The sequence below is a fragment of the Haliaeetus leucocephalus genome, unplaced genomic scaffold (assembly GCF_000737465.1).
Source record: "Haliaeetus leucocephalus isolate CR32 unplaced genomic scaffold, Haliaeetus_leucocephalus-4.0 Scaffold162, whole genome shotgun sequence".
NCBI classification, from domain to species: Eukaryota; Metazoa; Chordata; class Aves; order Accipitriformes; family Accipitridae; genus Haliaeetus; species Haliaeetus leucocephalus.
In genome coordinates, this window is record NW_010972598.1 from 12,160,307 (window position 1) to 12,183,938 (window position 23,632).

General features: G+C 41.7%; 1 protein-coding gene across 1 annotated transcript in view; it reads left to right on the forward strand.

Annotated features, from left to right (window-relative positions):
* The first annotated feature begins 240 nt into the window (after window positions 1-240).
* The window catches only part of XPO7 (exportin 7), a 42,069-nt gene continuing 18,677 nt past the window's right edge, over window positions 241-23,632 (forward strand). The window contains exons 1-8 of the mRNA XM_010562782.1: window positions 241-285; window positions 10,742-10,888; window positions 12,591-12,684; window positions 13,520-13,686; window positions 15,796-15,888; window positions 19,198-19,302; window positions 21,739-21,904; window positions 22,460-22,533. Coding sequence (XP_010561084.1) covers window positions 21,790-21,904; window positions 22,460-22,533 — 189 coding nt within the window. The 5' untranslated portion in view covers window positions 241-285; window positions 10,742-10,888; window positions 12,591-12,684; ... (2 more) ...; window positions 19,198-19,302; window positions 21,739-21,789. The remainder of the gene's footprint in view (window positions 286-10,741; window positions 10,889-12,590; window positions 12,685-13,519; window positions 13,687-15,795; window positions 15,889-19,197; window positions 19,303-21,738; window positions 21,905-22,459; window positions 22,534-23,632) is intronic.

Genomic DNA, 23,632 nt, shown 5'->3' on the forward strand with positions numbered 1-23,632 from the left:
TACAGTTCTCCTTTTAAGATGTTGTTCGGTATTGTATAATTTATTAGTAACACAAGAACAAGAAAATCAAACAAGAAGGTATTTACAAGAATCAGACAGGCAAATTGTGTCCTTACCTGCGTGTTTCAGCTGAGTACTTTGCTAGCTTGAATAGTATCTTAATTTGATTTGTTGTAATGGGGAACTTCTGGTTACTGGATGAATTCTGTAAAAGGAGATTTTTTGTCGTCTTTTTTTCCAAATGGGAATGGGGATGCTTTGAAGATTTCTTTCCCACATTGGCAGGTCAGAAAGCAAATCTATCATGTGTATGTATCCGTATAGCCAGGCAGCAGGAAGTGAAGGCAGGGTCAGTAGCAATTGCTTTCTTTTCTTGTCTTTTATTTAGTTTGTATTGTTTTTATTTCATGCCTGGTTGGCACAGGGCCCATACTTGTCTTGGATTGTGTTGACTGATCAGCACCATCACTGTTACTGGTTTCCTTATGCTTGTGGCACGCAAGCGCGAGGTGACTTGGTATTTTGGCACCCTCACGGCCATTGGGCAGCCATGGAGAAATCTGGACTGTCTGGCACTAATAATTGCCTTTTTCCTTCTAACTGTAGGATTTAAAATAACTTGGGTTTAGGGATATTAAAATGATGTATAAAGCACAAAGGTTGTGAAGCATTTTGTGGATGTTTCTGTGCTGCTCATTAACATCCTATCTCTGCTTATAGCTGAAATAGGCTCTGGCCTTGTAACTCAGCAATGGAGAAGAGGCTTTAACCTGCTGTCGTCCGGGTTTGTTTGCAGCTCTGGAGTCATGTCTCTCAAGATGGGAGAATATATTGGGAGGGAGAGAGCAATCCTCAGCTATTTAACTTGAACTGAATCTGATGGGGCTGAGGAGTCAGATCCACAAAAGCAGGTGATCTAGAAATCTGAACGTTTTAACACATTTTGGCCTTTGTGGTCTCAGCAGTGAGGACTCCTGCTATTGCAAGGAAAGGGTCAGAATTCCTGTCCCAGCTGACATACTGTTTTCTGCAGCTCACGCAAGCCTTCTTGCTCCAGTCTTGTCTACCTAATGTCAGACAAATCTGATCACTGTTTAGGTAAGATCATCAGAAAGATTTTTCTTAGTTGAGAAATGTATCATTCAGTCGCTTTACCTTGTGGCAGGATTACCAGCAGACTATGTGTTTTTCTTGTGTTGTAAGATCAGTTTATAGAAGAAATAGCCTCCATTTTTCTGCTAAATAGCTGCACTTCAGGATCATCTTTAAGTCCTTTCCATCCTTTTTATCTATTGCCAGTAAAATGAGCTCTGCATCCGTATACCCTGTGGACTCACAACTCTAGATCTACAAAGGATTTGTCTGTCCTGCAGTGGCATTTTCTGTAATGTATGGTTCTTGAATGCACCTTTTACGTGGCTTATTCCACAGCCCATCATTCTGACTTAATTATTCTCTGTTTCCTATATTCCCATTGGACAGGGGTGTTATTGCTGTATCATCTAAGTGTTTTGGTTGAATTCCTGTTTGAAAACTCTGCCCTTGTTCAGAGTGTTTGTGAACACTGATTACAGGAGTTACAGTCCAAGGACATGGTACTGGAAAATACTAATTCCGTTGTTTCTCTTCTAGCACTTGATAATGTGTGTAGCTGACCCTAGTTTAACCACTTGAGGGTGATTTGCAGTGCTTGGGTTATTTTGCAGTTTCTGGATGGTGAGTTTGAGCAGTCCTGTAGTAGCTTTAGTATTTCATATGACCGGAGGTGCCTCCAGAGTTTTCAGGGTATTTGGAAGGCTTCTGTTTTCTCCTGAACCATCATCTCAGAGCGCAGCTTTGTCTCAAACAAAATTCACATGCTGTATGCCTGGTGCAGATCTGTTGGTGTGGGGGGCGTGGTCTTGAGTTGTTGGGGTTTTTTGGTAGTTGATTCCCATTTGGGTAAAACGCTTAGTGCTCGCAGTGCCTTGATGTGTGGTATTGATTGTTGCACCTGAAGGTGGCTTGTTCTGCAAAGCGAGTACCCTGAAAGTTGTCTGTTACTGCTATTAGACAGGACAAGACCCAGAAATCTGAAAGCCAGCTTGCTTCACTGCAGCTCTCCCAGTAGTGCAGTTGCCTTAGTTTTTCTCCCTAGGCCCTGATATCTGTCATGAGAGTCCTTACCTTCTGTTCCATGTCCTGAATGTGGTGGGATGAGGCAATGCTGAAGACTATTTTTTTCCTCTTCTTAAAGAAATGCAAAGCAAGCAGGGGGATCTGTGACCTCAAAAGCAATTTTCAGTTCATTCAGATAATTTTGTAAATGAGCTGTTCTTCCTAGAGTTCAAAGGAAAAATATTACTCAGCTAAAACTGTCAGAAGAGTAGAAGGTGTGTTACTGTTTTTGGTGTGGTGCTGCAAAGTGGCACCCCGCAGGGGTTATCCTGCTATCTAAACAAATAAAAAATAATCCCCCACAATGCTTATGGTACCATTTAGAGAAAAGGGTTGTTCCATAGTTGCAGCTCCTGCTCACATCATATGGTGGCAGTGCTTTGAATCTGTCTGAACCTTACAGACCTGCACAGGCAAGGAACTGTGGTGCCTGTTGCCCGATTTTTCTGATTTTGAGGCACAAAACATAGGCTTTCTGTATTCTTCCAAAATAACCATCTAAGGTGTCAGAGGTGTCTTTCAGACTAAATACACAAAATCCGATTCTGTTTGTTCTCTAAAACTGTATTCACACCTAGAGGTATCTGGGTTGTACTGTTACTCCTAATAGGAAAAACATTTTTGTCTACTGAGGGAAATGCAGCAACTTTGGTACCTGCCCCGACTGTGTGCCCACGTTACTGAAATGGGGAATGCTGATTTGCATGCCAAGACTCCTTTCTCTTTATAATACATTGTTCTGTAGTTGTTATCAACAGGTGGAAGGAATTTTGAGAGGTTTAGCTCATCCAAATGGTTGCAGCTTTCTCATCTCCATGTATCCAGCACTGTGGTGGTTCTGTGTGTGTGTTGTGCTTGCTGTTTCCTAATTTCCTGGTTGCTGCTCATTAGGAAATGGCCAACCTCTGCCAAATGAAAAGCCCTCAGATGGACAAGGAATGTTCAGCTCTGAAAAAGAGAGGTTAGAAGTGTGCGATTGCTGAAGCAGTGTATTAGCTGTGGCATATAAATAAAAGGGTAAAGAAAAACAGGAGTGACTCATTCTCCTTTTGTTGTAGCAAAGGTGTTGGTGCTGTTCCAACCTTTCCTTTTTTTATCCTCAAAAGTGGAGGAGCACCTGCTTGCTGCAGTTACCAGGCCAGTTGTGCTGCTGTCCTTGCCTAGGGCCCTGCTGAGTCCTCTCTCTGGGAGAGAGGCCTTTCTTGGGGTAGAATTCAGTAATTCAGCCATTCCTAGGTGTTAAATTGCAGGGATCTCTCATTACTACTTCAGCAGCAGCAGTGGGGATTGAACTCAGGAATGGTTGTCTTAAGTTTAGTAGAAATCTGTCATGGTATAGAGACAGTTTCTTCAAAATGGGACGTGATTTATTGTTCCAGAAATTAGCTAACTTTCAAAGATTTTTTTTTTTTTTAAAATAAGACAAGTGGATTTTTTTCAACTTCACCTTTCCTCAAGTATGTTTGGCAGATTTCCCATACAAGAAGAATTTGCCATAGTTTACAGCCATGTGCATCTTCCTAGCCTGTCCACTTTTTCCTCCATTGATGGTCTTATCCCTGTTGACTCCAGAAGCTGGTGCCTTGGGCCATTGTATCTCTGTTGTTTTACTTTTCCTGTTTGTTCTGTAACAAACCTTCTCTTCTAACTGAATTATGCATTCAGGTGAGTCACGCTGCACAATCACATGTAGTGTTCGGAGAAGATAATAGATATGTGACCATTTTTCCATAGGAGTCAGACCTTCCAATTAGCAGTTTGAGTTGTGCATGATATCAGACTCAGTACTGCATGAAAAATGTGCAAACCCAGAACACGGTCAAGGTGAAATAAACACTTCCAGCTGGCCAGCACTGAAAGCAGGGATGATTCTCATTTTCACTGCATCTGTCTCATTGTTTAAAAAAAAAATAAATCTGATGCATTGTCAAACCTCTTTTTAATTTATTTCGTGGCTGTTGGTATATGCACACGGATTCTGCTAGCATCTGGAAGTCCTGACAATGCAGAAATGTAGAGGTTTCTCTTGGAGATTTTAGCCCTCGATCTGTTCTCAGTGCCACTGGCCTCCCTCTGAGGTACAATTAGCTCCAGGACTGCTCACTTAAGACATGCCCTGTGTTAGAAAGCCAAACATTACCTTATCTTTCTCTCATGTCTTAGCAGATAGCTAAACAAATGGCTGTCCTTATAGAGCTAAGCCTTGATAAAATTATGCACTAGTATTTGTTTGCACCCAACTAGAATATTGAAGAGTTTCTCAACAGTTTCACCACCCACTAAGGGTATCATGTTCCTCTTCTTTAAGCTCTTTGGGATGGAAACTGCTCTGTGTAACATACAAGGTTATATGTTGTCAGTGCTATGTTATGGGAAGTGTTAGTGTTAATTTGAAGTGTTTCTGTGGGGTGGTGTGCGGAGTTGCTCTAAAGCGTTGTGCACTGAAATGACAGGGCTGAATCCTGAAGGCAGCCCTGTTCCATCTGCGCTTGAGCACCGTTCATCTTGGAGAAAGAAATGAGAGCTCTTTATTGATTCCCCGAGAGATTCAGGGAGATGCCTGAAAATACTACCACAATAAATAATTTTGAGATGTGCTGGAAGGGTGTAGGTAGGTTTGCTTTCTCTGTTATTAGTAGGGTAAATGGAAATGGGCAATTTGTTGTTCAGATTCTCTTTAACAAATGAGGGTGATGAGCCATGAGGCCTTGATTTTTACAGCTCTGAGTACTTACGAAGTGCATCATCCTGGTCCTTGGCAGTTAATAGTTGCATCGCTCAGCTTAAAAGCTTTTTTATTTTTGCTTGAAATACCTGACATTCATCAAGTGACCTGAGGCATTCTCTGAGCCTTAGTCACTTAAAACACCAGGGCCCTTTGACTGCTGCAATGCATCTTCATTGCACGGTTGCATTTGTTAAAACACAGTGTTTTGGAGCCCTGACTGCACGCTGCATCTTCTTCCTCCCTGTTTTGCTGTAAAGTCGGCAAGCAATTGAGGAAAGCTAGCTAATGTCTACAGCTTTGAAGAGCAGAAGCTGACACGCACTGTGCAGCTGATGCCCAGTGACAGCATAGGACTGAATGCAAAGGTTCGGGTGCTGCGTTAAAGAAGCGTGCACTGCATCTCATGTTACTTGCTTTAACGCCACGTGTGCTAGGGGTGTGCGTGTTTACTGGCAAGTACAGAAATCGATATTCCTTAGACATATGATGTTCGGGGGAAAGGAAAAATGGATCATGGTCTCTTCCCACCGCCGTGACGCCACATCCTGGAGGTACACAGGTAACTACTTCTGGGGCCTGTTGCATGCTTATAGCCAGCAGGGACATAAACATCTCATTGCCTGCCCTGCAGTTGCCCGGCACTTGCAAAGCCTGGCTTTGGTTATAACATATGGGGGAATCAGTTGGGGGATGTTAAAATGGATGAATGTGCTTGGGACAAAAATAACTGTATTAAACATGTTGCAGGATCTCTGGCTCGGGGAGTCAGTAACCATAAGGCAGGAAGAAGGAATGTCTTGGAAACAATGTGTGCCTGGAGGATTTACAGCAATGCACATCCTTCAGGATAAGAACCACCAGGCAGCAGAAAAGTTTGGATTGATCTTGTTAAGCCAAATACTCCATTTTAGATGTCTGAATCTGTGGGGTTATTGCTTGGCTGCTTCCCCCGAGCGATCGGGGCTGGCTGTGTACGCTCCTGCTTACTTTCTGGCTCTGCCATCTTGAGTGTGCCGAGCACAGTGTGCGTTTCCTCAATTTTCTGAAATGGGAACTGTCAGCGTGGCGAAGTCAAACTCTGTTGAACTAAACCTGCCTAGAGCTTATTGCAGCCCTTGGATGTAAAGAGCGTTGCTTAAGCAACCGTGTAATACAAGATCAATTCCACAGCCATCCCCTGGGGACTCCTTTTAGGTAGCTGTTACTTTCCTTGTAGTATTTATCATTTTAAAGATGATCACACATTGTTTATCTTCACCATGGGGAAAACACTGAACAGTGACGAGTTTTATTTGTAGCTTGTAGTATAAATTAGATTGATAGGTTGGGGTTTTTTTTCCACATTTTGAGCTTCACAGCTACTCTCAGTGGACAAGCATCTGAGGCCAAGATAGTACAAAGTCAGTGCCATATATGGAGGAAAACTCACTTCTCCGTGTTTGATATTATTAAAAAATAAGCAATAACATGATGCAAACTTCACATGAGGCTGATGGAGTGGCAATTCCTGCTCAGGACTATGCAGCCTGCAGTGGAGAGAGCTTTACTCCATGCCGGGCTCTGGTGGAAAGGAGTCTCCCAACTCTCTGTAGGTTGTCGGTCTGTAGCAAAACTTCCCTTGGAGCTTGTTGCTCTTGAGGGGGAAGGGGAATGGAAGTTTTGCTAATCATTTGTTGAGTTTGCTGGTTTCTGATAAATATTTACCTTCCCTTGTTGAAAAACACTTCTACCTCATACGAAACAATGGTGTTGGGAGTCAATTGTAGGATGTGTTGCATTATCCTCCAATGCTTTGTAGTGTAGGAACTTCAGTTTGGGGAGATGGATCAAACATACGATATTGGTTTGGTTTTTTTTTTCCTGGGGACACAAACTTAATTCAACTTCTGTTTGCAAAAAAAAATTGTCTAAGGCTTGTAGACAGTGACATAATAAGATGTCGTGCCTGGAAACTGGATTTAGAAGAACACTGAGATGCAGATTTCCATTAATAGGCATTAATTGCCACACTTTATTGGAGGAAAAAGCGTAGGCATTGTTTGGGTCTTGGCTTCAAAGGGGAAAAAAATGTGTGCACACAGGAGAAAAAGTGAAGTGATCGTCGTCTATGCCGTGCTTGGAGTCGAGAGGTGGTTATGTGAAAAATTCAGTGGCAGTTTAGGCTTTTCGGTATGCATTTAAGACCCATCCTCCAAGTTGGGAGATAACCAGTGTTTCAGGTTGTCATTTAGCCTTTGCAGTGCAACATATGAGAGAAATTGGACCATGTGGGGGTTTTTTTTGTTACTGCATAAAATACTTCGGGTGTACAAGTAGGTGTTAATAGAATATGGTATGTGCAACTGTAGAAAAATCCTGGGATTTCAGTGCCGTCATGCAAGGAGCAGATAAGAGCAATTTGGAAGGCTGGGAGCCGGTGCAGGAGGAGGTGTTTGAGGCTTGGGGCTGTCTCCTGTGACTCAGCAGTTCTCCTAAAATGCCATCCCAGCCACTGGGGTGCCCCCCTGGATGCAGAGTCCCCATCGGCTCCCCTGCTACCCTGAGCCCTCATCAACATCTCCTTGCCTTCCCTAGGTGCAAAGGATGGGTTTCTTCTTTTTACAAAGAGTTTTTGGAGCTGTTCATTCTCAAAGGAGCCATGAACACAAGTTTTGGTTAGTTGTAATTGTCTTCAGTGGTATTTTCCTTCTGGGCTCACCGGACGCATACCTTTCCGTCCTGTAAGGCAGCCCATGCATGCAGCACTAGTGGGATGCCAGAATGTCTCCCTGTTTCAACTACTCTGCTGTCTCATGCTTTAGTCCTTATCTAGAATATACAGAGGACTTGCCCTCCATAATCGTTATACTAAATGGTATTTTTTTATCTTGGTTAAAAGAGTAGGTATTGCCCAGTGTTTGTAGTGAAATTATCCACACCTACTTGCTACCCCTAATGCCTGAACATCTCTGACTGTTGAAGCTGGGTGCTGGAGTAAGGCTAGCCTGATTTCTACCCCGTCAGCAGAGAGGAGGGGAGCTCCATTGCCCTCATGGCAATATTAAAATGTGCTGAAAACTTAATGTTGCAAACCTGGAATGCAGTGTCAGGGCAGCTTAACTGCTCTGCCTGTCCATGTGAGGCATAATCGAGTTAGGGCACAAGAGGAGAAAAGAAATCTGTTGGTGAGACAACCCTAAAAATTATTCCTAAACGTTTTTCATCAGAGAAATTTATTTGGTTGGATTACAGCTTCTCATGAATGTTGTTTTCGGATATTTGAGCACATTAAATTAAAAAATAAAATGACCATTCACAAATGTGAAATAATGGATGAAAACTCCCAAGTTGGGACATCAGCTTTCCCTTTGAGGTGCCCTCGTGGGCTTTGCTGCTGTGCCCCAAAATACTCTCCATCCTGCAGCCCCCTCTGCAGCTGCGTATCTGGGGATACCGTGAGGAAGAGTTATTGAGTGAACTTCAACTTGAGAATTGTCTGGACAGGGACACTTGGGACAGCTGACACTGCACAGTAAGAGACAAGGTATTAAAAATACATTTAAAACCTAGTGCAGACGCTTGGCTTAATCTAATGTGAATAGAGTGCACGTTTATTCCCATTGAGTTGCTGGATTCACACTCCTGGATAATTTGGAACAGCTTTTCCATGTGTGTGATCCCGCCCCCCCCCAGGAAAACTGTGCTTTAATGACCGCAGTGTCATTAATGGGGCATTTAATGGTGATCTTATGTGCTGTATCTCTTGGGCAGCAGACAGGCTGTTTGGTTGGTCTGGTTGGCTTTTTGGAGTTGTTTTGTTTGAGTCCCGGAGGTCGTGTGTTTCCTCTGGCTCCGAGGGAGTTAACTGTAATCTGCAAGAAGGCTGGCACGGATCGCACACTGTGCACAAACAAGGGTGTTTGTCATGGTGAGTGTCGCACAAAAGGAGCATGGTTATTGCCACCATGTGACTCACAAAAAGTCGCAGGGAATTGGCGTTTCTCAGAGGTGTGAAGAAAGCTGACTGTAGGGAAACCCCATTCCTGAGCTTCTTGAAGAATTAATGCATGGTGATGTAAAACTTGTAAAAAATAAGTACTTTTTTTCCAAAATTGTAAACTACAATTATTTGTAGTGCAATCAGCATTCCAGATCAGCGTTCAGTGCTTTGGTGTGGGACTATGGGCTGCAATGCATCACTGTCCCACCGGCGTGGTGGAGCCAGGCTGAGCCGCTTCCCAAGAATTCGGTCCATCGTACACATGTGGACTGAGTGGTCGTGGTAGCTTTTCAAATTGATAAATGGTCGCAGGGATTTTGGAGGTCTGGGGGAAATGGTGTTTTGTCCTTGGGCTGAAGATGACACACATAAGCAGGCACCTTCCTGTATGTAGACTCTGCCAACTGATTTTAAGTAACTGAAAGTGGATTTGTTATAAGAAATGGCAGGTGCTGACCAATGCTTAACTGCAGTCTGTATGGTTTATAATAGTTTATGGTTAATAATGGTTTATATTAATCTTAGATTTTTGAGGATTTTCTGTGCAGAGCTTAAGTCTTTGGATTTTGCTTTTCTCAAAAACAAAACTGTATGTTGAACGGCTGTCTGGCATTTGGCAAAGTTCTGTAATTTCTCTGAAGTAACGAAGCTGTCAGGGCAACGTTTTCCATGAAGTTGCTATTTGGGAAAAAAAAAAAATGAGAGCTCTGGAGTATGGTACAAGGTAAGAGAATTTTTGCAGAGGGTACCCCTCTGTGTTTCTTCTAACAGTATGTTATCTGATGATCATCTCGGCAACAGAGCATCAGAACCTTCTGTGTGCTTTTGGTGTGGAATTGCTGCGCTTGTGTATAAGAAAGCTTTCAGCTGTGTGCTGATGTGGTGCATGAATCCATCGGCTGACCCTGTCGGTAACTCAGCTTTTGCATAACAATCTGTCCTCCAAAAATAAATTAGGCGACTGATGCTATCCTCTTTTTTACAAAAGCACAAAAGTTATGGTATGCTTGTAATGATTTACCCCTGGAAACTTAGAATGTAGCCCTAAAGCAGTTGAAAATACCTGCTTATTAATCTAGCAGTAAGAACCTGAGGGAGTATTTATATCCATCTGTGAAGCCACTTTTTAACTAGGACACCTAAGATTTCACTGGGGGAAACCATCTGCCTGGATCACAGTTTATGGCAAATATTTTCCAGTTGTTTGAGCACACAGAATCTGCCCGGTAGTTTTATTTCCCTTCAAACGTGTTCACAGAGACACCGCTCAAAGGCATCCATCCTATTCTTCATTTTCTCTGTTCTGCTTTAGGTATTTTTGGCATGTGTAATGTGGAAGATTTAATGTGAGATCTTTCCAGCATCCTGGGATGCTGAAGTCTGTTATGGTGCCCTGCAAAGGGAATATAAACTAAGTTTGTGAGGATTTGACACTGTGTGACATAAAAGCTAGACATGAAGATGGTTTTTTTGCTATTTAAAATGGGTAGGTTAGGATTATCGCCATTACAGCACAAGGTGTGTGAGGTTTTCCAGACCTCATCAGCCACGTGGTACAGTGCATTCAGGCTGGGTCAGCGCTGACCCTGGGAGTGGGTGCCTGAGTTTGGGTAAAAATTGGTGAAAGTGGGAAGACAATGTGGTACTTTGTCAGGTGTAAGAGGTAGCTGTGAAATTTCTCTACAGGTAATTTGGTAGGTTAAATGCATTTAGTTGATGGAAGAACAAACTACGAGTTGGAGCGTTTTCCTTCCTTTGCACAAACAGTAAAATTATCTATGTGTGTATGTATACGTATATATAACCTGGGTAAAACTGCTGCAAAACTGAACTGTTAAACCTCTCATTACTAATTGATTTGTTTTCCTGTATTCCAGAGCCTAGCCCAGCTAGAGAACCTGTGCAAGCAGCTGTATGAGACCACAGACACTGCGACACGGCTCCAGGCAGAGAAAGCCTTGGTTGAGTTCACCAACAGTCCAGACTGCCTGAGCAAGTGCCAGCTTCTTCTAGAAAGAGGGAGTGTATGTAAAACAATATAATTGTCCAAAATGTATGTTGGTATTTTGGGCATTGATAAGGGAAATAGCCCCAAGGTCCGGTATGCAGTCTTTATATTCCATATCCAGTATGATCTCACGTATCTCAATTTGTGGGCAGCCTGTGCCAAAAAAAGCATTGGCTCTGATGGCTAATTATGCTGCTGCAGGGGTTACTACAAAGGGTTGTCAATTCTAATGTCTTGTGGGCCTCGCTGCATTCTTCACAGACTACCACCCAGACATGTCAAGCTTTAAGTTGAAAACATTATTATGGCAGTGGTATTTCATAGACTGTGGGAACCACTGCCTCCTCTATAGGCTTTGGGGAGAAAATGGTGTGTGCATAGAGGTTCATAGGGGATAAAACCAGCAGTGTTTCTTCTGGAATGTTTCCTTGGAAAATTGCCCCTGCTATAGTGTTGTCTTAATAATCCAGCAGCTCAAAACAGGGAAAATTAGATCATGTGCTTTAGAATTAGTGTTACAGAAAGGATGTAAAATACGTCAGCAGTAAGTCTTGCCTGACTTTTTTAGCGTTCTTTTTAAGTGGCCATTTGGTTTTTACTTTCTATCAGCACAAATAATGTTTAAAATGGCTTTGCCACATGATCTTGGAAGATTTGACTTGTGGCAGAATGTGCATCCAGCTTTCATATCTATCAGATTGGAGCCTTGTTCACAAAAATAGGAAACATTAGACAGCCTGTTTGTTGTAAAGAGTAACTCCTCCAGGAGGAGGAGGAGGTGGTGGTGAAGGGAGGGGGAGAAGAGTGACACTTAACAGGCTTAGCAAACTTACACAAAGCAAATTATTTAACTTTTTAAATTTGAAGTCCAGTGAATTCAAAACAAACTGATTTGAAGCTCTTCTGATGGGAACTAGTAACTGGTTTACCTGAGGACAAATAATTTTTTTTTTTTAAAGGAAAGTTCCTAAAGCCTAGTTTCATTCTGTGTGTGATCCATTGCCTCTCTGACTCTTGCCAGAGGGTTTTTTGTTCAGTCTGGGATCTGACTCACTTTGTACCTGACTGTCCTTGGGAATGTTGGAATGAATAGGTTTCCTGCATCTTGGATACTAGGCTTTCTACAGTGCTATATGTTACAGAAATTAGCATGCAAAATGCTTGTCATCTCTCTGGCTGTAATTTATGGAATCGGGTGCAGCCAGGGGTTTTAGGTGGTTGAATGCCATCATTTGTGTCCCTGAATTAGATTACAGTTCAGTAGTCTGTGTACTGTTCTGTAAGAAATAAATTTTAACCTGTATTTAGTAATCAAGTGGAAGTTGTAAGTACTTCTTAATGTATAGTAACGTACTCCTATGGCTCAGAGGACTAATTGTCTTTTTCAGGCATGGCGTTTAAGGTAACTTCATGCAGTTTGACTATGTTTGCAGTTTTATTCCTGCCTTCAGTGGCAGTTCTGTTGTCTTCCACTCTTTAAAAGCTTTTCCTTTCTTTCTTAAACACTTTCTTCAAGTATTTGGTTTACTTTAGTGTCTATAAAAACATAGCGTAAATGCTATGTAGAGTATTTAGACTTACCAATTAAATTAATGTTTTAAACTTGAATTTCCAGAGAGCAATTACCTTAAAATCCAGCATTGCTGCTTGATCTTCTGAAGTGTGCGGTAAACTTCTGTTTGTGGTTTGTTGTTTGTTTTTTTTTTTTTTCTTTACAGTCGTCCTACTCCCAGTTATTGGCAGCTACATGCCTTACAAAACTCGTGTCACGCACAAACAACCCTTTACCATTGGAACAACGAATAGATATTCGTAAGTACAAGACTTAATTTTTTCTAATCAAACTAACGTGAATGCTTGTTGTATGGACTGTCATCCACAGGTGGGAGGTTTTCTGCAAGCTACTGTGCTTTACAGTTTGGGCATCCTAAGGTACAGGATGCCCAAGAGGCAAAGAAATGTTTCTCTTAGCTGGCATTTTCACCTTTATCATTAGCTAACAGAGTTCAAGGCTAAATGTACAGAATTTTTCCAGATAGAAGGGAATGACAACTCGGTGGGCTTCTGAATAAACCAGTTGCATTTTATAAATTTCTTTTGGAGTATAAAATATGCATGGTGCTTGCCTCTTCTGAGGATGTGGTTTCAAAACTGAAAATGCTTTATGGGTCTCTGAAATACTGTTTAGAGTATTTCTTAAGGGAACAATCAGTCTGTCACAGTCCTCTTTCCTGGAGGATGGCTGGTACTTCCTTTCCTCCGAGGAACGAGTCTGAATGCCATTCAGTCTGCTTTCTTTTCTACAAGTGATGTGGTAGATGATCATCCCTGAGGAAAGGTCTTGAAATATTTTCAGCTTTTCTTGCTATTTACATGTGCTTACAGAGGATTGGACTTAATCTGATAATACAAAAAAGTTAGGCTTGTGGGGAGGAACTCTCACCTATCTCTAACCACTTCCCAGATCTGTTCCACAGCATTAGTATCTTAAAGGCACAAGTAAAGGGTCAACATTTGTATCTAAACCACTACTGTGCTGATATATTTTTAACAGCTTTTGGAAAGATGCTTTTTCCTATCAGTGTTTCCATCTCAGTTCCATCTGCCAAGTTTTTGTCTACAGATACCCCTCTTCTGTGTGTTTCAGGGAACTATGTGCTCAACTACCTTGCCACTAGGCCAAAGTTGGCAACGTTTGTCACACAAGCACTAATCCAGTTATATGCCAGGATCACAAAGTTGGGCTGGTTTGACTGTCAGAAGGACGAATATGTCTTCAGGAACGTGATCACAGATGTCACAAGGTTTTTACAGGTCAGATTTTTTGTAAGATGAGTACACACCTTGTGGGATTTGAAAGTCCATGCATTTTCAGTTATTGTTTTGCACCTTGGTATCCTCTGTCCAGTCTTTCACCTGTGAATAGTGACTGCCAAGGCTAAGCAGCTGCCAACTGGCAGGACAGGTCAGTTTTTATAATTAAAAGTTTGGTGGGGCAGGGATTTACCTCTGGAAACTGCTACCATTAGTATTCAGTGGTGAGACACATCTTTAGCATTCCAGTTGCACAATTCTTCTTTCAAGCTCTGAAGCTTAAATACACCGTGCCGATTAGTGCAAAATGGTAAACGTGGGCTTATTGTCTATGAGGGAAATATGTGCCATGCTTGACTTGCTTTCATTCACTGCAAAGGTGATATATCCATGGAAGTCAGGTTTGATATTTCGCTAAGTTATCATAGCAAAATGTAGCTTTAAAACTAGTGTGTTATACAAACATTATTGTTAACAATTTTCTTTAGAAGTCCTGACTGTTGTTTCATAAATGCACATGCTGTCACCACAGTACAGGGTTTCATTTCCAACCCAAAAGACTGTTTAGTAGAAAGGTTGCATTATTATCAACAGCTGTTTCCAAACTGAAACTTCCTCCCAGAGAGATCAGTAAATCCTGTAACACTATGAATACTGATTTATTTGCTCTGAAATTTGTCGCAAAATCAAGAGTTGGAGGAAGACAGTGGAAGAAATCAAAATGACCAGAAGCTCTTCCCAGTGTGGAAGAGGAGATGTAATGTGTACAGGGCTTTTAATTCTGGAGTGGTAGAGTGTGGGCATTCAGAAAACAGGCTAACTACTATTATTTTAGGCATTTACTGGTATCTGCAGTGAAGTAAGATCTAGAAGGTGTTAAGTGATTTAAAGATTATGTTCCTTTCTAGGCTGGTAACTATGTCCCAAATAGTTTGCAGGTGCTCCTAGCTGAAATTATCAGAGCTAGAGTCCTCACTCTCCTGGCTTGTGACATAGGGAATGTGTGCTTTTTAATCAGGAACCTAATTAAATGGTGTGAATATCTACTTGCTGTGTTCAGTTTGAGATGGTCTGTTCCCATTTGCTCAAGTTACCTGTTCTGGCTGTTAAAGTGTACAGGAGGCTGCACTTTTTTAAAGACATGGTTCAGCAAGGTTTTCCAGTAGCTTCTGTTTAGATATTATCATGTAAATATTGAGACTGTCATCAAGAGATGGCTCCAGTAAAGAAGTGGCCAAGGTCCCAAGCCTGTATATGCTTGAATTTCTGTATTGCAGATGAGTTCAGTCTTTGAAGCTGGAGATCAGGGCAATTTGTGCAGAAGGTACAAAGCAAGGTGGAGCTAGGAAAGGGAAGTTACAGAACAGAAACTGGGGCAAAGGAACAATACAGGTTGTTTCTCTTAAAGCATTTGATAAATGGATTACCGTTTCTAGTGAAGAGGTATCTGTAACAGACTTAGTTCACAACTGGCCCCTTGTTGGCAGTCTCAAGTGCAGCCAGAGGCTGAACAGGCTGTGAAGAATGGACTCCCTTCACTGGGAGATAGGCTGTCCTTCTTGGCAGGAGGGTTGTGGGGCGGGTGTGTGGAGAAACTTGGTCAGCTGCTACTCATGTTGTTTAAGGTCTATAGTTTAAAAGGGCGGGGGGGGGGGGGGGTGTTTTTTCCCAGAGTTTTCATCTGGTGACTTTAATACTCATCCTAGTATTGAAGAAATTTCTGCACATTTTACCACAGCCTCTGTTAGAATTAAACAAACTGATTAAAAAAAAAAAAATTCTAAATACATCTTTTCAGAGTTAGGGCATAACACAAAGATGTTGATTAAACTATTAAATAAAAGGTGCCTACTTTTATTAGCTCATGTTACTGAACTCTTTAGAACCCTTTGCATTGCTAACAACAAGTACTTTAAAAACACGTTTTAAATTCTCTGCTTGGTATTGCTCATGGGCTTTTTTGCTATATACAATACTACAAAGATAGTGCATTTCCAGGCAAACATGTCAGAAGTCTTCCAAGCAGAAAGGTCTTTGGATGATGGTGAAGCTTACTGAAAGCATCCTGGCACTGCTAACTGTGTTCCTTGTCCCGCTTTCCTTCCTCAGGATAGTGTAGAGCACTGCATCATAGGAGTGACAATCCTGTCCCAACTAACTAATGAAATTAATCAAGTAAGTGCTACAGCCTTCCTCAGTGAAGTAAGTGTCCAATTTTCTCATTCATATTGTTGTGTCCTGCTGTGTGTCTGTGCATTGTTTGGGGGTTTTTGTTTGGGTTTTTTTTGGTGGGGAGGGGATGTTGTGTGGTTGGTGTTTTGGTTTTTTGTTTGGCTTTGGTTTTTTTTTTTTTTTAATTATTATTTTTTACGCAGTCACTTACTGTCGTGGTAAGATGCTGAAACCTCCTGTCCTGAGGAATTGTTTTGTTTCACTGGCATCTTTCATCTTCTCCCATATTTGGATGTAATCTTTTGAGATGAAAAAGGAAGGTACAGTGCTAAGCAACTAGCCAAGCCTACCTAGTGAGGACAAAGCCCCGAGCGTGAGGACATCCCTAGCACCTTCTGTTGTTGGTCCCTGTGTATTGTTTCAGCTTACAGCATTCTTGTGCCAAGAAGTGAATGGAGCGTGCCCTCCTCCGTATTGACCAGGGAGATGAAACAAAGAGGATTTGTCAAATTGTGCAGATTTTTAAGGCGTCCTTTTCGTTCACTATTAAATTTCATAGTGTTCTCAGCAGGTAGTTGTCAAATTCTGCTGGTTCATTGGGGCTGAGTGCTCAGTCCCTTGCACAGCCCTGGCGCTGGGTGACTGGCTGAAGACCGACTGGGCACGCCAAGTCTGTGGTGCTCTGGTATGGCACCCAGTCATGCCAGCTGCAGCAAGTCTTTCCAGGTTAGTTAGTTCAGTGGTTTGTAGAGCCCTCTAATGTTATGCCACATCTCAGTATTTATGTTGAAAGCTGGAACAAGTGGCTTTACATGGTGCTATCAAAGCTGACATCGTTTTCCTAATCAGTCAGGTAGACTTTGCTGTAGCACCATTGATGGCTACCACAGCCCTAAGACAGCGTGAGGGTTGCCATGTGTATAAATGTCTCTAATTTTGCAGAGAGTACCAGTAACTAAGTATTTGATTTTTAATATCTTACTAAGGAAACTAACCTTTCATTTTGCTGGTATATTGAGTAATCCAGGCATTGGAATGGATAGGTCCTTGAGTGGGATTTGAAGGATGATTACAAATTGTTTTCAGAACTAGAAATGGAGGAGAAGATTTTGTCCTGGCCAGGGCAAAGCACCAGTTTCTTCTGCTGGACTTGATGAAGTTCAGCTCCTCTGACCTTTCCGAGCCCTGTGCTGTAATCTGAATGGCTTCTGCATCCATTTCAGACCCCAAATTCACTTTCATTTTTCAAGCCTGGCCTGATCAGTAAATCCTAACCCATAGATCTCCTCCTAACTCTTAAGCCATGTCTTGTTACCATTATGATTTACTTGCCCACACTTTTGTACAATCCTTGCTCCATCTCCGCAGAGGTCTGATCCTTCGCTTCCTCGCATCAAGGGTGAAAGCAAGTCTGTTTAACTCTATAAATTAGTACCTCAGCATCTTTGTACAGGGCTACAGCTTCTGCTTGCAGGAGAATGGTCTGCACAGAAACTGTCACCTATCCCAGTTCCAGAATCTCTACAGGTTGATACTAAAATAAGCAATGAAGTTAAGGACTGATCAAAAATCTCTTCCTGGTATCTTGGATATTAAATCTGCCACAGTTTACTACTCATTCCTAAATGTGCTTTGTGCCAGCAATTGCACAGGGCTGGATTCAGTGACTCATCTTGGAAAGTCTAAAACTGCCATTACTTGCAAAATAATAAATCTGCCAACATGCCCACTCATCAGAGTGGGGTCATGTATGCGTACATAGCAAAAAAACACCCAAAAACCCCTTCTGGAGCTTCTTTCAGGCTTTTTTTGATAGCTATTTAAACTTCGAACTACATTGCATGAGAGCCACATTTTCTAGAGCTCTGTTTACTAAAACTTCTGTTCCAAAAGCTCACAGTACAAATAAAATAGAGTGCTATTAACTGTTTTGAAGTATCAGTTTTCATCCTTTAAGTACTGCACAGACTTGCCCAGAGGTACTGTGTGTCCACTCTATTGTAGAAGTTCACTGATTTAAGCCTCATGATCTTGTGGTGAAGAAAAAGGAAATGCTCATTTGCCACAAGACCAGAAATACATGAGATTTGTAATAACCATGGAGAAAGTAAATAATGCTTATTTTCTTAAAGACCCTGAAATCTAATAGCACGAGCTGAGGAATGATAATTCAGTCATTAGAGCACCTGACAAATTTAGGTCCAGTTCTGATCTGCCGCCAGCTACTGGGTGATGGAGGGCTTCTCTTTCTCACCTATAATACAAGAGACAAGAGTGTTTGCATCCTCCATGGGGTCGTTGTGAAGGTTACTATGTTAAAGTGAGGTCTGCAGTGGTTAGAGCTGTACTGGTTCCTGCAATACTGGACGAGATGTGTGCATATTTAAGTTAACAGAGGTATAGTAACAAAAGCATAAAGAAAACGGAGATTCATGTTACATGCATCTGCACTGCGCTGCAAGAAGGCTCCATCCCAGATGCATGACGGTAACTGACTGCCCATCAGATAACTCATCCTGGGCAAGTGGAGTTTTGCCAGCCTGTGTTCAAATAAATGGCAAAGATGTCAAGTATCGCTTCACTTTTCTCCTCTTCCTGGAAAATAGTCTATGAAGTGACATGAGTTGTGCTGCTGTTCGCCTGTGCTGGCCCATGCTGGAATGCATTGGTTGAATCAGTTGGAGACTTTGTTATCCAGTATAAAGCAATATGTGTGTATTTGCCTCTTAGATCACGTCAGCTTTTTATTCTGATACGATGAGAGGTCCAGAACTGGAGTTTATAATAGGTACAGCAAAGTCCAAACTGGCTGTCACTGGTTAACTGTCCTTCTAGTTTTCTTCTCATCTGTGCAGGTTCAGGAGGGGAATTATAATTGCTAGTAGTTGACCATGTGTCTGCCCAGCGGCTTCAGGTAGGATTTAACTCTTAGGAGTTCGGAGCACTTAAGAAAGCGGTGTTCAAGTTTCTAAAATGACTTAACTGCTGTTGAAAATACTGCTGTTGATTCTGCTTTGGAAGAGATTTAAATTAACCTGAGAGTAAACCCAACCCTCCTTTCTGGCAGGGCTACAGTGAAACTGCGTCGTAAGTATTGTAGGTGTAAAGTCCTGTCATCCATCAGCCAGCAATACTATTTTATCTGTGGAAGAACCACTGTTCTGCAGTAGCAGCACATACACAGTGGCAGTGCATCCCCCTGGTTTAGCCAGCTGGTGTGACATCGCTCTGGGGAGGGAAACCTTGATGTCCCAGTGCTTAACAGGGTTCCTATGGGTTCTGCTGGTCTTGTTCCACCTCTGCCTATCAGTTCTAAGCGCTGGTTTTCTCTCTGCTCAGGCGGATACTACTCATCCACTGACGAAGCACAGGAAAATAGCCTCTTCCTTCCGAGATTCATCCTTATTTGATATTTTCACACTGTCATGCAATTTACTGAAACAGGTAAGGAGACAGTCATTTGTCATCTCTCTTGGGGTCTGTATGTTGAGGCAACAGACTTTGGGCTGAAGTTCCGTCTGATGTAACTCTCCTGGAACAAGCGCTCTTGTTCTAAAAGCTATGTTCTGGAGTTGTTTTTCAGCAAAGCTTTGACTTAGGTTTGTATTAACAAAACAAAAAATGAACACGACACAAATACAGAAATAAAACTCTTTTCAACAATTTTGATTGAACATACGTGCCTGGCTTGGGTTAAACTTTCCTGTCTTAAAGCATCAGGAAAGAGATGATATGTTTGTTTTACATTTTAAATATCTTTGATTTACAGTACTGGCAGAGAGGTTTCCTGTAAAATAAGTCTTTGTCTCTCTTTCTGTTTTTTTTACCCTCAGTTTAAAACCCACATGGTGAGAGAAAAAATGCTAGTGAAGATAGATTTAGTAGATTGAGACTAAAGATTGTCCTTGATGTTTTAACTCATGATGAATATTAGACTGTCTTATGTTCCACAGGTTTTTACTTTGTGCTAATTATCACACGTGAGTTAACTTGCTTAAAAATACTTAACCTTGGGACAAGGTAGCAATGCTCTGCTAGTAGGGTTGGGGTTTACCCCCAAAAAAGCAGTTTTTCTTTCAGCTGAAGTAGCACATGTGTATTTTTTGTAAGCAGGTAGATTATCTGAAGAAAATTCTTGATTCTGCGTCATGATTCTTTTCTAAAAAGCTAATCTGGAGTTCTAATGGTGCCTTCAAAAATAGCCCCATGTTAGAGAGTCTATCCAAATAAACTGAGTGGCAGTAGCACAGATCTGATTAGTTTAACTTTTATCCTTCTAGCTGAGTGAAGTGTCAAAGTTGACAAATAGCACAAAGAGTGAAAAGGAAATTTTATTTTAAAGATATTTCAAAATGAGCAGCTCTGGTTCTGTCACTAATAAAGGTGGGTACGTGGTTGTAATTTGATCTTTTTTCTCCTTGTGGTTTCTAAAGGAAGCAAGGCTTGTACAATTATGCTAGTGATCCTTTCCCATGCACCCATCCTCCTGAACCATAACAGCTCTGGTAACTTTTGAATTCATTGGCTTATTTCAGGTGCATTTGATGGTCAATTAGAGGTCTCAGAAATAAAAGGATTGCTCTAGTTTTGTGAAAAGAAGCACCTGGGGAGGTACAGGCAGGACAGGGTCCTTTATATCTGCCCAGACTTGGAGAAAATTCAGCAAGTGCTGGTACTCAGCCATGAGGCATAAACCAGACCTTGTTAACCTGGTGTCCCCTGAACTGCACTGTTGTCCTGTACGTGTAGCTCTGGCTGAGCTATTGCCCACACAACTGTTGCTGCATGACCATAGGGACTTAAAGACTAGAAAGACATGGCTTGTCTCAGGAGGAAGCCCCTTAGTTTTCCACCTTAACTCTTAATCATCTTGCTTTTGTTTCTTGCGATGCTGTGGTTTAAGACAAGTTGGAATGTTCTCTGTTGTCTCATGCAACATCCTTGTTTTCCTGTGATTAAACACCTGCTACACAATTTATGTCTTTTTTTTTTGTCTAATAGTAGCTGTCTCAAGCTTCTGTATATAAAGCAGAAGTTTCTAAGGTGATCCTTTCTATTGGGGAGGATTGGGCTGCAAGAAACTAAGGATCATGTCTGTATCTATCTTCGTAACACAGGGAGCATTTAGGCAGCCCCAGAAGATTAAGTCTTTGTGATAGAGTGGAGAGACTGAGGAAGACATTCCAGCGACCACTGGCAGTGTCGGCACAGTGCAGTGTGTTATTTGCAATAGACGTAAGCTGGAAGAAGTTAGTTTTGGTTAAAGTACAGAGTGATAATACAAAGGATAGAGGGGCTGGCCTGTCCCTGGAGTACAGACCTGAGTGCTACATTTAAACTGCAGTGAAAGGACCTAGCATTTTGTGTCCATCGAGTTCTTTGTGTTACTTGAGTGTCCATGTTTTCCCTGCCCATAGCAGAGTGTTGTAACCGGAGCAGAGCTTATACAGATCATCTGTGCAACAAAAGTGAATGCGCTCATTTCCATATGAGGATTAGGTGGAGCAACAGGATTCCCTGCTGCTAGGTGCTTGTCAGGCAGAAAATGTGTTCTTGTGTTTAACCTTAATAAGAACTTCCTTATCTCCTAAATCTCACAGTTTAATTGCAGGCTGGCAAGCCTGGCTGCTTTTCTCCTGTGCAGTACAAGCCGAGTGAAAAAGAAAGCACTGTCTGTTTATCCATCTTGTGTAAAGACTAAGCATGTAAATACACATGCTGTCTGTAAAAGTATGCGATAGCTGGGGTTGGTGCTTGTGGCATATGATCCTTATGATTGCCACATCCTGTTTAAAGTCGAATACCTGCCTCAAACTCAGCTGTCACCTTGATTTTTTTTTTCTTTTCTTTTTACTTTTTTTAATCTGATGTATTTTATAGGCTTCTGGGAAGAACCTGAATCTAAATGATGAAAGCCAGCATGGTCTGCTCATGCAGCTGCTTAAGCTCACACATAATTGCCTGAACTTTGATTTCATTGGCACATCAACAGACGAGTCCTCAGATGATCTTTGCACTGTGCAGATCCCAACCAGTTGGAGATCAGGTAATCTTGCTGGAGGAAGAGGGCTAATCTACAGCATACCAGCTGAAAGCATGGGTGTCTTGCTAAAGCCCTCTCTATACTTAACAAATAAACTTTTGCATACAATGCCAGATGTAGAATCCAGCCTTTTCTTAGTGTGATTACAAACGCAGTTCAGTTCGGGTTGGCCATCTTGAGCTATAAAAACACTCCTCTACACTTCCAGTCTTACACCTGCCAATTCAAGAAACAGTAAGCTTTTTTTTAAAATGTAAATAACAAATAAGTCAGTACCTGTTCTCAATATCCTTGCTGTTCTCACCAGTCATTTTGCAGTTTCACAGATTGTGTTTTTTAAATATTTTCCTGTAATTTTGTCTTAGTACCAAGTACCAGTGGTTTTACTTTATTTCTAGGAAGGGCAATTGTGTAAAAATGTAAAATCCTTTGGAAATTTTCTTAAAGCATGGTACTTTGTGTGACAGGTACACATGCCATTGTTGATAAGATAAGCATTAGACCTATGGAAAGCAGTAAATGGAGGTGTTCTCAGTAAAATGCTCCGTTCTGTTTCAGCATTCTTGGATTCTTCGACCCTTCAGTTGTTTTTTGATCTTTATCATTCCATCCCTCCTTCGTTTTCTCCCCTGGTAAGTTAAGTGTTTATTTTCCTTACAGACTCCACTACCAGAAAGTGTTTGTAGGACTCATCTGGGAGACTTACTGTTGGTTAAAATGCCATAGGCTGACTTCAGACCTTTACTTTGAAGGCATTGTCTTGTGCTACAGTGACAACAGGGAGGCTGGTCCGGTGCTGCTGCTGCTAATAGTTTTGATGCATCTGCAGGCTTTGGATTTGACCTAAGAGCAGCTTGTTTTGCTGGAAGTCCAACCTACTTCTTTGTCCTTGTGTAGCCTAGAGTCTGCCTGCTCACTCTGCCAGTAAGCCCTTTTTGAGGGATGTAGCTTATGTTATTTCCACCGTGCTGCTAAGTTGATCCTAAAACCATTCTGCGAGTAGGTAGCAAGTCTGGGAGCACAACCGAAAAATGTAGTTTCTCCTTCCGCACTTTAAAACTAGGCCGTGTCCCAGTTGGATGAAATGGCCAATAGCACAACTGAACTAAAAGTTGGATTATTTCCTCTTGAAAAAATTGCCTGCCAGGCATTTATCTATCGGATAAATATTTTTCATAATTAATGCTACAATGAAAACATGCCCTTTGGCTAGGGAGAGAAGGGTCCTTCAGAAGTATTTTTTCCGCTGAGACTCTCAGTACTGTTCATTATGTTGAAGGGTTACTCGCTAATTCTGAATTTAAAGCCTCAAATGTTCATAAGAGATTTTAAGTGTGAGACTTTTTTTTTTTTTTTGTTACTGAATAGAAATCTGAAGCAATTATGCCTCTAATTGTCCTGCCTCTTTGATCAGGAAATGTAAGAACCAGCAAGAATGAGAGGCTTAGCAGTTGAGCAGGTAGTCCTTACACTGGTCAGAGGGAGTGGGGCTTTGCCTCCGGATAAGGATTGCAGGGTGGTAGTCATAACTGACTGCCGCTGCTCTTCAAAATCCTGCTCACCAGCCTGTTACTCGCTACTGCAGCTGCACCCTGGGAATTTGCTCTTGATTTAAATTTCAGAGGTTTGGGTTGAGAACAATTTAATATTTTTTCTTGCCAGTCTTCTGTCTTCTGTGATACTTTTCCAAGTCTGTGTTAAGTTTCCCAGCTTTCCCGGCCAATCCTAGTC